A 15,662-nucleotide genomic window follows, 5' to 3' on the forward strand; every position below is an offset into this window, starting at 1 on the left:
GAGAAGTATATAAGTTATGCAGGATATGTACGAGGGAAGTGTGACAAGGGATGAGGTCTGCTGTAGAGTGACAGATGCATTCAAGGATTTCATCAGGGATCGGCTCTGAGCCCTTTCTTATTTGCAATGGTGATGGACAGGTTGACAGACGAGATTAGACAGGAGTCCCTGTGGACTGTGATGTTTACTGTTGACATTGTGATGTGTAGCGAGAGTAGGGAGCAGGTTGAGGAGAACCTGGAGAGGTGGAGATATGCTGTAGAGAGGAGAGGAATGAAGGTCAGTAGGAACAAGACATTACATTTGTGTAAATGAGAGGGAGGTCAGAGGAGTAGTGAGGATGCAGGGAGTAGAGTTGGGGAAGGTGGATGAGTTTTTAAATACTTGGGATCAATAGTACAGAGTAATGGGGACTTTGGAAGAGAGGTGAAGAAGAGAGTGCAGGCAGAGTGGAGTGCTTGGAGAAGAGTGTCAGGAGTGTTTTGTGACAATCTGGTATCGGCAAGAGTAAAAGGTAAGTTCTACAAGACAGTAGTGAGACCAGCTATGTTATATGGGTTGGAGACGGTGACACTGACCAAAAAACAGGTACAGAGCTAGAAGTGGCAGAGTTAAAGATGTTGAGATTTGTAGTGGGTGTGGCGAGGATGGACAAGATTAGAAATTAGTACATCAGAGAAGCTCAGGTTGAATGGTTTGAAGACAGTCAGAGAGTAGAGATTACGTTGGTTTGGACATATGCAGAGGAGAGATGCTGGATATTTTGGGAAAAGGATGCAAAGAATGGAGCTGCCAGGCAAGAGGGAAAGAGGATGGCCTAAGAGAAGGTTTATGGATATGGTGAGAGAAGACATGCAGGTGGTGGATGAATCAAAGCAAGATGCAGAGGACAGGAGGAAGTGGAAAAGATTATCTGGTGTGGCAACCCCTAACAGGAGCAGCTGAAAGACAAAGAAGAAGGTCAGGACAGCTAAATAGGAATGGAGTTAAGAAAATGTATATGGGGAACTTATGGTATCTCTGGTTACTCTATGTATAATACACTTGTAAGGTCATATTGGAAATACTGTGAAGAGTTTTGCTACTCATCTTTTTTAAAAAAAAAAAAAAAAAAAACAGGTCAAAACTTGAATGTCCAGAAAAAATTGACTAGACTGAATCAAAGACTGTGGGGTAAAGGAAAAGCTGAAGCACTTGAAACCATTTAGCATACATAAGCAAAGACAAAAGATATATATATTCTTATTATAATATTATTACTTTAATCTGTTATAAAATCTTTTTAGGAGCATGGGGATACAGAAAGCATCTGGTTAAGAGTTGATTTTGTTCAAATGATAAATATTTCTTCACTCAGTCTCCTGCAGATACATGGAACAATTTACCATATAGGGTAATTGAATTACTTTGCTTCATTTTTTTTTTTTTTTTTTTTTTTTTTTTTTTTTTTTAGAAACATTAGGAGAATAAGAATTAATGAACTATACCGAGTTGTACCATTTTCATGAGTAGTTAGAACATAAAAAGAAATTATAAAAAATGTGACATATGAGAGTAGACAGTTCAGTCCGTCATTCATTGTTGGTTTAGCTAATAGCTAAGCTGTCCCAATATCTCATCCAGATACTTTTTAAAGGTTTTCAATGTTTCTGCTTCAGCTATAAGTCTTGGTAGTTTCTTCCAGATTCCCATAACTCTTTAAGTAATGATTTCTGGCTTCAGTTCTAAATACACTTCCCATTAATTTCCACACTTTGAGTACATGATTCACAGTTAAGGTGAAACAGTTCTGCTGGATCTTCGTTATCAATGTTTTTAAGAATTTTGAAGCCCTGAATTTAAGTCCCCACACAGTCTCTTCTGCTTGAGAATAAAATTGTGTAATTTTCTGGGTTTTTTGGAATTGGATGTGACATTAAGTCCTGAGATACACTTGAAGCTGTGCAGAGAAGAGCAACCAAGTGCTGCTACAGTGTCTTTCTTGTAGAGGGGTGACCAGGGGCCTCATGTATAATGCCATGCGTAGATTTCAGACTGAAACATGGCTTATGGACAAAAACAGAAATGTGCGTACGCACAAAAAAAAATCCAGATGCATAAATCTGTGTGTACACCAAGTTTCACATTCTTCCACTACATAAATCCTGGTCAACGTGAAATGTAACGCCCCACCCTGACTCCTTCCAGAATCACGCCTCTTTGAATATGTTAATTAATATAAATTGCTCCTTATTTTCAGCGTTCTGTGAAAAGACATTGGCCAAAGCACAGGAAAAAAAAAAAAGAATTTCAGCGAATACCAATTTGTGGCAAGGAAAAACATACTATTTGTTGGTTTAAACAATGGTATAAACAACAAAAGGAAGATGATCGAGTGACATAGAGTGGTGGAGAAACTTCAAAGTTCAAGTTCAAAAATGTCTGAAATAAAAAAAAGAAGTGGTCAGATATCAAGTTGCTGTTAAAACTTTAATCTCGAAATTTCCACTTTTTAAGTATGTAGTTTGTTTTGTCATTAAAGTAGAACATCATAAATTTCACCTTAAAATTATTTAATTTACTAGTTTCTCAAATCCCATCATAACTAAAGTAGCATGTTAAATGCTTTGTATTCTGTGTGTTCTTCTGTGTACTCTGTGTGTGAATCACTATGACCTTCGATGAAATCATTTATTGCAGCAGTACTGTATCGTTCAAACGTACTAACCCCCAAATTCCTGTCCGTCTTTTTCTTTCTCCCAGTAACCAATCACTACACAATCAGCTTTGTAATATATGTCAAGCCATCTGTAAGCTTAGATTGGTGATTCTTCAAAACGTTTAAGGAACATTGAAATATCTTCATTGTACATGTTTAATTGTTCCATCCAGGGTCATAGCAGTCCCAGCAAGCATACAGCGCGAGGCAGGAACAATCCCTGAATGGGGCACTGACTCATTGCTACCTCTGCGCCACTGTGCCCACAAGTTTAATTATTAACAGTATACATTATTTAAATAAAGTTAAAAATTTATCTTTATAATGCAATATACATACTTTACTGCATCCATCCATCCATTTTCCAACCCGCTGAATCCAAACTGCTTTACTGCATTTCATCTTAAAAATATCAAGAGCTCCAAGAAGATAGCGCTTCAAAATCTAAATCGACTTAGAAGCCAGTTGTTATCATATGTAAATTCCTTTATTGTTATTGTATGGTACAATGAGATTCAATATGTAAATCCTCCATAAACTTATTTGCCTATAAAATGATAAAATAACAGTAATAATGATATTAATAATAATAATACTGTTAAAAAAAAACAATGAAACATACAAATATGAAAGCATAAGTACAATGTACATGTATTGCAAGATCGTGCAAATGGTTCATAAAGTGGCTCAGGTTGTGCAAGTTTACAGTGAGGTGATTGTACTTGTAAGTACAAACACTTCTACCAGGAGCACTTGATGGAATGATTGAGTGTGTTTAGAGCTCTTGGAATGAAACTTTTTGAACCGCAAGGTCCCTACAGGAAAGGCTTGGAAGCATTTGCCGTATGGGAGCAGTTCAAATGGACTGTGAGCATGGCTGAGGCAGAATGTGCTAGATGCTGTATCCCGATAATCCTCTTTCCAATCAGCTGCTGTCGAGCTGTGATTCCACACTCGGATACAGTGGGTTAAAATACTCTGAGTGGTGCACTGAGAGTAACAACGCTGAAGCACCTGTGGTATTTGGAATAGTTTGGCCATTCCATTCACAATTATATTGTTACAAGTTGATTACAATCAGATGCCTTAAACTAATAAATGATATGCGGTTAATTTCAGTTTATTTGATAAAGCTGTGTCAGGGATGTGAATCTAAAAAAGAAAGGGAAACCACACAGGAACAGTAGCACTGCTTTGACACTGGGTGCCGCCAATTTGCAAAACTGAGCCAAAAACTTGCATATGCAATGGATTGAGCTGGCATGAGAAAGTGCGTGGCTTTATGCCAAGTTTAGTTTTTATACATCGCGATGTGAGCATGAAATTATATTCGACAAGTCTTACAATAATGCAACTTAACATTTTATTTGCCTTTATAATTGCTTTTGTGCTTTGCTTAGGTGATGAAAATGTTGCGTCAGCTCTAAGATTGTGTCTCCCATTTTGTATTTAATGATGTTCTCTTTACCTACATGTAACACATTTCTATGTTTTAACTGCTTTTTAAAAGTGTTTGCCCAGTTCTGAAACTGTTGTTTGCCATACCTTCAATTTTAGTATCATCAGTGATTTTCACAAGCTTACTAACCATACTGGAATCAATGTCGTTAATATATATCAGAACAAGTAACGGTCCAAGGGCAGACCCTTGAGGGGACTCCACTAATAACCATGTGGAACATTCTTCTCTTATTTGTACTCCTTGTCTCTTGCCAGTTAACCAACTTGAGAGCCACTTTGTATACATTACCTCTGATACCACTCTAGTTTCTAGGAGTGTTTCAGAGGCTTTTTGAAAGTCTAAGGTAAATTAATGTCTACTTAAGCCTAAGTAAAAATGCTTTTCTCTTGTCAGCTATTTCTGTTGCGTGTTCAAAAAAAAAATCTAAAGGTTTGGTTTGGCCAGATCTTCCTCTCCTAAACCAATGCAGGCTGCTATTTAGTGTATTATTTTCAAATAAATAAGAATAGTTCTATATTCTTATCATGATATATACTGCCTTTGCATTCAATATGTCTACAATGGAAGTATTTGTTTTCATGCCATCTTTCAATCCCTGTTTAACTGATTTCTTTTGGTAATCCCATTACATTACAGCTCTAACAGATATGTTACTGACAGAATCACAGCTTTGCCACATTTTGCCTGATAAATTAAATTTTTTTTTGGGTCATTAAAATATCTTTTAATGAAAGTGAAATTGTAAGACGATTTCCACAGAGCAGACCAATGTTTTATTTTCCCAGGGTGTGAATTTAAATTTTTTTTTTTTTTTACACATGCATTTAAGGTATCAAGAGAAAGTCTTAGAATGGAGCCATTGACAAATATACCATATTTGCCAGGGGAAGAAAAAGTTACAGGTAAGTCTTACCACCTTTGCTCTTACTGTTGTGTTTTGACCCTATCATATTAACATCTTTTTTCTGTGAGCTACTGTCTTTAAAAGATTAGACTAAAATGTTTTTACGGCATTTTGCAAAAATGTCTTTAAAACTGCTTTTTTAAGTGGTTCTGCATAAAATCGATAAAACTAGTATGCAAAAATGAGTGGATATCACCAAGATTGTGCCCAGTATTATTGAACAGCAAATGCAAAATTTCTGTTGTTATAGGCACAATTTTATAGTTATGATTAAAAATAAATATGACAAGTAATCACAGATAATAAGGGGAACACTTTAAATGTTGGATTACTGGCTTCCCCAAATCTCTCCTCATAACACTTAATACACATTTACTAATAAATGCATCTAGACATACACAGAGGTCTCCAAAAGTTAATAGTTTTTGTGATGCTTAAATAATTTAAGTAAGGCAAGCCAAATTAGTAGGTTTTCTGATTTGTTAATCTGGGTATATGTGTAATGATATGTACAGTGGAACCTCGAGATACGATCACCTCTGTATACGAGAAATTCAAAATACGAGGAAAGTATGAGCGAAAAATTCAGATCTAAATGCGAGCATTGGCTCGCGTAACGAGCCACGAGCCAGGCTGTGGGTATAGCTCGCAGCTTAGTGAGGGGGCGTGGTAGCAGTTGCGAGCCGCGATCTGCGGTGTCTGCGTTTCTCACTTAAGTGCACAGGTGGGAAACTGCCCACATCTATGATTGTTCCTGTGGCTGATGGGCTGCAGCTGCCATGTCCTCCCCGCATATATAGAGAAGCGCGAGCCGGTTAAGGGGGAAAAGAAGTAAAAGAAAAGAGAGGAGAGAGAGCGCGCGCGCAGAGGCAGGCAGGCATCAGGAAGTTGGTGCGGGAGAGCGAGCGAGCGCAGGCTCGCGTGTAGCTGAACAGTGAGCTGAACAGGCGAGCCAAACAGCTGAAGCAGGACGGTGTAGAGAAGGTCAGCTGCATTAAGAGTGTCTCGCCTGTTGCAGAGCCCGCAGGTGAGACGCTAACAGAAAAGAAGCACCGGGGATTGTCATCTGTTTTTTAAAGACTGCATCCTTTTGACGTTTTAACCTCGTGTTAAAGGATTGTTATTCTTGTGTATTTTAAACCTCCACTTCACAACTGTTTTAAGGATTATTTATTTAAAGATTTATTGAATGCTCTACTGCACTTTGGACACCTGTTTTGATTCTTTTAATAATCAGTTATATTATTTACCAGTGTTATTTATTAAAGGTAGACTACAGTATATATAATTTATCAGTGTTATTTGTTAGGAAAATTGATTTTTATGTTAATATATTTGGGGTGCGGAACGGATTAACTGGATTTCCATTATTTTCAATGGGGAAGTTTGTTCTAGATATGAGAAATTCGCTATACAAGCTCAGTGCTGGAACGAATTAAACTCGTATCTAGAGGTTCCACTGTATTATATTAGAAGATCAGTCATTTCTCAGTTGCAGAAAATGTAGGATTCTAGCATGTGGCTAACTATACTAGCAAGCAGAGATTTTGTGTATTATGTTGTACTCCAGCAATTTCAAATGCTGCATCATCACCTATTGTTGAATTTTATCTTCCCAAAATATGCTTTAAAGCAGTGTTTCCCAACCACTGTGTCACGGGCTACCACTGGTGGGTTGCAAGTTGTTTATAATAGAGCTGTGAACTGATGGTTTCTTGTCAATTCATGTCAATTTTCGATTTTTTCCTGACAGTTTGCAATTAGATTCAAAATAATACCTATACATTTAAAAATAAAAAAAGTATTTACCAAACAAGTTAACAAGTCTGCCTCTGTAAATTAATCCTCAATAGAATGCAATAAACTAGGGCTTTTCAAATAGGAAGCTGCAGCAGCCTTGCCAAGGTTAACATTCTTAAAAAATGAACCCAGATTTTAAAGATTGTCTTTAAATAAGTATATGTGAAAGTATGACAAAAAACCTCTGAGTGAAACTTTTGAGACAAAGAAAACAAAGTAGCTATATTTTATTTGTATTAAATACATTCTCTTAGTTCACAGTGCAACATTTTGACAAGTATCATTTGACTAAATGTAAACAGTTTACTCAGGGTTTCCCAAACTTATTTAAGCCGAGGTCTCCCAAAGCATTGTACCTTTTGATCAGGGCCCCCACTAATATAATACCAGTGCTGCAAAGTAGAAAATGATCTTGGATCTCTAACACAGCATGATTTGGGATCACAGTAGACCTATCAAGATCAAAGTAAATGCTTAACTATTGTAGACTACTGACACACATGATATTAAACATTGTCACAGTTCTGTTCAAAATGCTCACCACGAGTTGGTCGCCTATGGTAAGTATGATTTTGCTTTCCTTCAAAGAACAGTGGATCTTCTGCCCAATCCTAGTGTAATGTGCATAAAAACTGTTATGACTCAAACTGAATTTTGCCTTCCTGCCGCTTGCCAAAAGGGTGACTAAGCAAACTGTTAGTGATTTACAATTCACGTTTCTTTTGGCGGGAAAATCATTCAACATACTTAATGAACTAGGGGATTTGTCAACTACTTTAGCTTTCTGAAAATGGATTTTCAATGTGTCGATTCAAAAAAGTTAACTTTAACATGGAGGGATTAATAAAATTCTCTCTTGATTTAATCTAGCAACAGTAGTTTATAATGGTAGTGTGCCTTTTCCCCTGCTCTGAGGATAACACTTGAATCACCAATGGACACACACCCTAACACCCCATTCCCCAAAGTGGGTAGCAAAGACACTTACATGGGGGGAAAAAGTAGGTTGTAACACCAAAAAGATTGAGAAATGCTGCTTAAGGATCAATAAAACATCAGTTTTAAGTGATTAGGTGAAGCAAGTCCTGAAATAGGCAACCAAAAAAAATCTGTTAGAATCCTACAAATCCATATTGAAGGAACTAAAAAGAAATGTTATAAAAATCACATGCATAACTATATAAAAAGTGATGCTGAAAAACCTGATTATTGGTGCATCCATTTTATTTACAGAATTTTTCTGTGGTGCTAGTGTACCTCACTGTAGAATTAGTTAATTCTCTTGCCATATTGGCTTTTGAAAGAACACTAAGACCCCTTAATCTTTGCTGCTGGTATACCAATCTTTTTCAAATTAATTTGCTTGCCTTCTTGCCTTGCCATTTCTGCTTCTAGTTTTCTCTTACTTGAATTCCAGAAGTTACTGACATTAATTCTGGAATTTGCTTTTTAAACATTTTGCAAAATAAAGCAGTGAAATTTAAGTTTAATTCCCTGTTTATCCAGAATAGTTAAAAGGAGGCATTTCATGTAATTTGTGCAGAATGTTCACTACCTGCCCCCTTACAGTATTTTGCATTACAATTTATGTTTAGCCATATCTCAGTAAAAACTATTATGTTGTAGTATATAAAAATGTTTTAAACCTCTGATCAGTAGTTTGGAAAATTATTTACTGTATTTAGTGCATCATTTGGACTTTTTTCCTACACAGATAAAGAAATCATTTATATGTGTCCCTTTAATGGTGCGGTGAAGGGAAAAGTAACCATTACAAACTATAGACTGTACTTCAAGAGTTTTGAAGTGGTAAGTATCATAATTCATTGACTCATTTTGTTACTGGTAAATATTAGGCACACATTTTCAGGTGAATCATTTTGTTTGAGATATTTTTTAAAAATACAGTGAATATGGAGTGATATGAATAGAGTAGCTGATCCTTATAAAAACAAGACTGATTTTCCTCACAGGATGTCATAATAAAACTTGTGGTGTGTGTGCGTGGGAAGGTTGCTTTAAAATGACATCTCTCCCTCTGTCGCATATGCACATGTGTCCAAGGACACATTTATTACAACAGTAATGTGAGAAAATATAATCAATGCAAGTAAAATATATATTTTTTTTTCCTCTAAAAGTAAACTCAAGCAATTGCATAGTTTTCTCAGTTCACTTTTGGAAAAGCAAATCCAAACACTGTTTTGACATTTGTTTTGTTTTTTTTATTTAAAAAGTTTTGTTAAGAATTCTGAAAATACTATTATATGAGAGACTGCTGGGATTATGAAACATCTTTTCATTTGATAGTCTTGTTTGCAGCCTTTTTGTTAACGAGTACATCAATCTGCAGACTTGCTCTCATTAATATTTTTATTTCTTCACGCCAAAAATGACTTCAATGACAGCCAGCCATATTCATTTATAGAAAATGAAATGCCTCTGAATTCTGATGTGGAGGTTGTAAATGTTACCTATGTGCATTATTTGATAGCCTTAAATATGTTTAGTCTTCAGAGCAAGAGAGAAATGACTAGTTGAAATTCTTAATAGAAAATGTACATTGGACAGACTTATAGCCATATAAAATGTATCGATGTAGAGTTTAAAACTTTATATATTGTTTGTGATCAAGTTGTTTTTTTTGTTTGGAAGTGCATAATTACATTTAGTTTTAAGTTTTGTCTTTAAACTGTAGTATCCATTCTGAGTTAATATGGACTTAAAATATCTCTTTAGTGGAACAGGTGTATTTCAGTATACAGAAAGTGTGGAAAACAAAAAAAATAGTTTTATAATTAAGGGACTTTTTCTTTTAATTAAGACATGTACATTTTGGTAGAGGTATGGCGCAGTGGAGCAGCAGTTATAACTGTAGCCACAGGCATCTGGTGTCTTGAGTTTGAATTCTGTGACCGGTGGTTGTCTTTGCGGAGTCTACAGTTCTCTTCATGACTGTGCAGGTTTTCCTATAGGTTCTGATGTTGTTCTCCTACATCCCAAAGACATAAGTGTTAGCTTAACAGTGTTTACAAACTGGCCTATGTGTGAAGATGTGTTTGTGCTAGCTATTTGTCATTTTTTCCCCTTGTCAATATGTCACTTGGACTTTCTTTAAATATCTTATGTTAGGTACAGATATGCAGTCAATACTTTCAAATGAATTAAACATAATGAAATCGCCTTCTGTGGGCAGTCCCATTGAAACACGATGTCAGAAGGATTGTCTCCATGGAAGTCTTGCATGTCTTCAGTGACAAACCTGGAGGCACGGAATAACATTTTGTTGAAGTGAGTAAAATATGAGACATACATAGAGAAAGAAACAAAACAAGTAGTTGAAAGTGTCTTTGATGTAAAACTTCCTAATGAAGAATTTATCTTGCATGTTCCTATGCAGTAAATTAAGATTTGAAAATTAAAATTTTCATGTGAGGAGTGTCCTTGTGAAGTGCACATCAGATCTCTTCAGTGTTAGTGATGGGGGGAATTTGTATTACATCCACGAGTAGTAGAAGAAAATTGAACTATTTTTAATGAAATGGTCAGTAAGAAAGCCAGCATCAATGTATTTTATTTATTCAGATTAGACTGGGGGAAATGGGGGGGGGGGGGGGGGGGGAATAAATTGTTTTATGGGCCAGTGACAAAGTTGTAATAGGTTGTTAGATAGCCACAGATGACTGAATAATATGTGGTCAAAGTAGGAAGATCGATGATTGTGAAGGAAAGTCTTTTGGCTGATGAATGTAATGTCCACAGGGCTTTAATACCACAGATAAGGATGACTTTAGGTTTTTGCAGGCAGATTGATGAAAACTGTCCAAGACAGATGGCCACTTAAACTGAGAAAGAACCATTACACCTGCATCATGGGGTTTGGGGTGGGGGGGATTAGAACCATACACTTATATTTACTTTTTCTTTTTTTTTTTTAAATCATCATGACAAGATAATCAACAAGACATCTCTTGCATAATATAAATGTAGATACAATGTAGCTCAACCATCACTTATAATCTCTCTGAATATGTTGCTTGAAGATTAAAATTGAAATAAGGGCCATGTTCCTGTGAACACAAATAACATTTTTTCGAGAAAACATAGTTTATTATTTCTGTAAATTAGCTTGAGAAAACTAATGTGTTTTTGAGGGAGGTGCATTATGTGTTGGACACAATTCGGTTATTAAATCAACTATGGCATAAGTGCATTAAGGAGAAAATTAAGGCAAAAATCAGACAGCAATAATTCAAATACCTAAAAAATATGAAAATGGAAATGTTATAATTAATTTAAAAAGTGAATAATTTTTATAAGAAAAAAAAACTTCCATGCTTCACAACATTAAACTTCCATCCCCCATGTCAGATACAGTTGTAGAGTTGATTTTTATTATCCAGTTGTTTTGTTGCTAGCAGCTGGTGAATTATTTTTAAATCTCTCTTAAGATCTTTGCATAATATAACAACTCATTATGTGTATTTTTTCCTTTAAGGATAAAGTATTTTGGTTTTTTTTTTTCTCCACAGCATTATTTTTTTTTTTTTTCATCAAGCACCCAATAATTATAAATTGGATTATTCAGATGTAGGAAATAGTTGGATTTTTATTGTTCCTCTCATTTGTGAACTCATCACCAAGAGTTAATCTGCTGTTGATTAATGTTTTTCCCCCTTGCAGGATCCCAGCATAATCTTAGATGTGCCGCTTGGAGTCCTTAGTCGGATTGAGAAGATGGGAGGCGCTTCTAGCAGAGGAGAAAATTCTTATGGGCTAGAAATTACTTGCAAGGTAACTGTCAGATTCTTTTATTTGGAATTCTGACCACAACCAACAATCAAATGACATCTGTTTACATTAAAAAGGAGTATTACCAATTGACAAGTTGTGAGATGCTTTTGTACCATGATTGTCAATAAATGACTTATGCATTTAGGAAATTTTCTCTCATAACGCATACACTTACCTCAAAAGATAAAGTTGACTTTCAGATGGACAATGTCTTCAGATCTTGGATCAAAATGTTTTTAAATTTATATCCATCATATAACACCAAGGTGTGTTTTTTTTTTTTTTTTTTAGACAAGCCAGAATATCCATCTAATTTAAAATAATTGATTTCATTGACTATGCCATGGTGCAGTATGCTATGTTAATTTTATTGGTACTTGTGTTGAAGCTGATTGGCTTAACAAATCTAACAATCAGAATAATTGGTTTGAAATCCAAAAAATAAAAAAATCATAATTAGAAAACTGCTGCTGCCGCCTTACAGCTCCAGGAGGCTATGTTTGAATCTGTAAAGATTGTAGAATTTCACCTGATTTCTTAGTGGTTTTCTCTATGTAGTCTACTTTAGTTTCCCCTCCCACATTCCAAAGGTTAGGTTGATTGACTACTTTGACGCTGGCCCTAAGGGTGTGTGGGTGATAGTATGCCTTATAATGGTCTGGTGCTCTATCCAGGCTAGGTTCACACCTTGTACCTAAAGCTGTAAGATAGACTTTGAAAGGCAACAGACTGTATTGAATAGCGAATTTTGAAAATTGATTTGTGGATAAAGTAAATACAAGATACAAGACATTTGGTTACTACAAAAAAAACATCAGTGGTTAGATTTAGTGAGATTAAACTAAACCAGTAACTTGTTTATACACCCTGCCTGTCTCATGCTATATTGCTTTTATATTCATTTTGTGTGTCTTGTGTATTAGATATTGTGCAATTTTTAATTGCAGCTTAATTGTACTTGTAAAATAGGACATGAGAAGCTTGAGGTTTGCACTAAAACAAGAAGGACATAGCAGAAGAGATATTTTTGACAGCCTTTTTAAATTTGCCTTTCCACAGTCCCATAATATGGTGAGTATTCAAAAAATAAGCCGTTTTTTGTGAATTTAAATGATTTTGCTTTCATGAAACTGGTTCTGCTCAATTCCTTTTTGTAGTGGAAAATCATTAAGTGTAATGAGAAAATGTATGCACTAAACCGTTACCTCAACCTTTTGTAAAGTTCATGAGAGAATGTTCTTAATGAAGCTTAATGCTACGGTGCAATTCTGCAGTCAGATGTTTTAGAGTTGTGTTTTGTCCACATTTACCTCAGCTGTTGGTGTCTTGTTGTCTGACTTCTGTGTTCCACATTAAACATTACGTTTGTCAGAATTTGACACTAAAAGCTCCCGGCCTTAGAGTCCCCTCTTTTCCATTTTTTTTCTGTTCACAACAGCTAATATAATGGACAGCTGATTCTGCTTAGTGTTTAAGTGAATTAAAAAAAAAAAAACACAGGATATTAATTTCATAATTATCTTAGTGATCACTTTACTGTGAAACACCAGCTCCTAACTGAGTTTATAACCATATTAACTCAGGTATTTCTTTTGTCAATTACCTGTTGGTAACGATTTTGTTTCTGTTTCTACTGATACCCATAAGAAAGTGTCGTCTTTTGCCATATATCTGTAAGTCGCTATGTACGTTATATTGTGTTTTATTTTAGTGTTCTCAGAGATTTTCAGCCTTCTTACTGTTGTCTCCATGATTATTAATATGGGTCTGAAGGTTGTTTCAGTTTTTCTTGATAGATGAGTTATATTACATTATTCTGATGTTAAAGTAGCTTACTCTACTCGATTTCTTCCTGTTGTTGTAGATGGAGCTAGGCTTTAAATACCAAAACGTTATTTCCTGATCAAAGTTAAATAAGCAAATGCAATTTTTTTTTAAGAACCAGTGCTGTTGTTCAGGTGCTTTAGTAACCAATAAAGAGATGTAAACCACAAGCCTGGCCATACTACTTCTATGTTGCTGGAAATGTAAGTAAAATAGAAGACAGATGGAAGTGGAACTTTAAAATATGAGTGATGGGGGAACAAAATCCTCCTTGTATCTTCTGCTATCAGAATAGTATAAATCAGATAAAAAGCTGATTCATAAATAGGGTGAGAGTGTGTTGTTTCTGGTTTATGTGTGTATCTTTGAAGCCTGTTGGTTGAATCTAATGAAGGTTTTAACTTTGCAGTCATTAAAATTAAAATGGGTCCAAGCAGCAATAGTCCTGCTACTATTTCCTTTTAAATGATGTTCTGCATTTACAGTCAGGAGTCTTCTTGGAAGGGATTAAAATTCAAGTCTCAGTGTGGATAAACATGCTTTGATGAAGGTTACAGCTGCCTGCAACACACTTCTGGATTTAATATAGCATATTACTGTTAAATAGAGAGTGCAAGATAAAACATTACAGCACAAAGACTTTAAAGGGGAAAATAATATTTTCATTGCATGTGCTACATGCAGTGTCATATGAAATGAGATAGAAGCAGTATATACATCCAGTATTTTCCAATTCATCCAAATGTTGTATTTTTGTAATGGACATATTTAATAAAGGATACTTTTTATAATGTTCAAGGGCCAAATTTTAAATCTAAAAAAAAAAGTTCAACATACTAGAAAAATGTTTAATAATGGTTTGTTTTCTTTTCTTATAGCCATTTTTTGCTTTTTTAAGTCAAGAAAAGTTTCTTGAAAATGGCTGGAACGTTTATAGTCCCATTAATGAATACAAAAGGCAGGTGAGTAATATTTAAACTAAAATTATTTTTTATGCAGCTAGAATCATAGAAAAAAATAACAAATTGTTTTATTTAAAAAAGCCCCTTTTTTAACATGAAACTGCACTTAGATGTGCACTGTTTCAGAAAATGTAAGGCTGCTCGTCAATAACATTCATGCATTTTGTCACTCACCCTATCATGCATGTATTACATTTGTATGCACTTCTGTTTGTTTGTATATTTATTATGTCTATAAGGATTGTTATGAGATTGAGACGGATTAAAAACATTCAAAAAGCATTAAATATTTCCTATAGTAGGGGGTCAATCTTGCTGCTTCTTTACACACATTATTAACTGTATAATATGTGCGCTTTTTTCTTTTAAGGTATGTTAATGCATTAAAAATATGTGGCAAAAGTTTTTTATTTCGCACATTAAATGTTTATGCTTACTGTATGAAAATAGTAGCACGTGTTTTACAACAATTTGTTCTATTACCATCAAGAAGATTACACACTAAAGTAATTACACTACTAAATTTTGTTCAGTACACAGTGTTACTTCTGTTACTGAATCTCTTAGAAGGTCCATTACAATGAAGTCAACAAAAAATTAGGTATGGCGTGTGAAAATTCAAGCACCTCTCTACTAAAGCACAGTGGAAGTCACCTCTCAATATGGTATAATTGTTGCTTGTCGCCGATATAGTACATACTGTAGAACAGTAAGTAATTATACATGAGTGCTTAGGTATTTCACTGTAGTTATTTAAGTATTTTTCTAAAGTAATATAATTTGCACAGTATGTCATGAAAGTGTAAAGTAATATTTATATTATATGATAGAAATTAAAATGCAGATTATAAAGAGCGTAGAGGCTGGTTTTTAAAAACAAAATGCAATATTGCAGAATCTGGGGGTTAGTACACAGGATTAAAGGAGTGGGAGTAAAGCATTCAAGAGGGGATGTGAATAGAGAGCTCTACTAAAATCCATTGACCTTGGGGTGTGGCTACTGGTGAGCCTGTTTACCATCCATAGGCATGGTTCAGCTCATGGAGTTGAGAAAGTGAATAAGGTATATAGTGTCACCTTTGACTCCATGTGAGTAGATACAGAGCTGGCTGTGTGAATATCCAGAAGATAAAGCAGTTGGTGACTGGGTGGAGCCACATCAATGGCATTGGAGGTACCCACCTAAATACCAAAACATCCACCTCCCCAGCCAGGTCA

At 35.1% G+C, this 15,662-nt stretch overlaps 1 protein-coding gene across 1 annotated transcript in view; it reads left to right on the plus strand.

Annotated features, from left to right (window-relative positions):
• Positions 1-15,662, plus strand: part of mtm1 (myotubularin 1) — a 93,684-nt gene that overhangs the window by 35,756 nt on the left and 42,266 nt on the right. Inside the window, 5 exon segments of the mRNA XM_028816119.2 lie at positions 4,990-5,062; positions 8,579-8,673; positions 11,548-11,658; positions 12,628-12,729; positions 14,361-14,444. Of these exon segments, the coding sequence (XP_028671952.1) occupies positions 4,990-5,062; positions 8,579-8,673; positions 11,548-11,658; positions 12,628-12,729; positions 14,361-14,444 (465 nt within the window).

The sequence above is a fragment of the Erpetoichthys calabaricus genome, chromosome 12 (genome assembly GCF_900747795.2).
Source record: "Erpetoichthys calabaricus chromosome 12, fErpCal1.3, whole genome shotgun sequence".
NCBI lineage: Eukaryota > Metazoa > Chordata > Cladistia > Polypteriformes > Polypteridae > Erpetoichthys > Erpetoichthys calabaricus.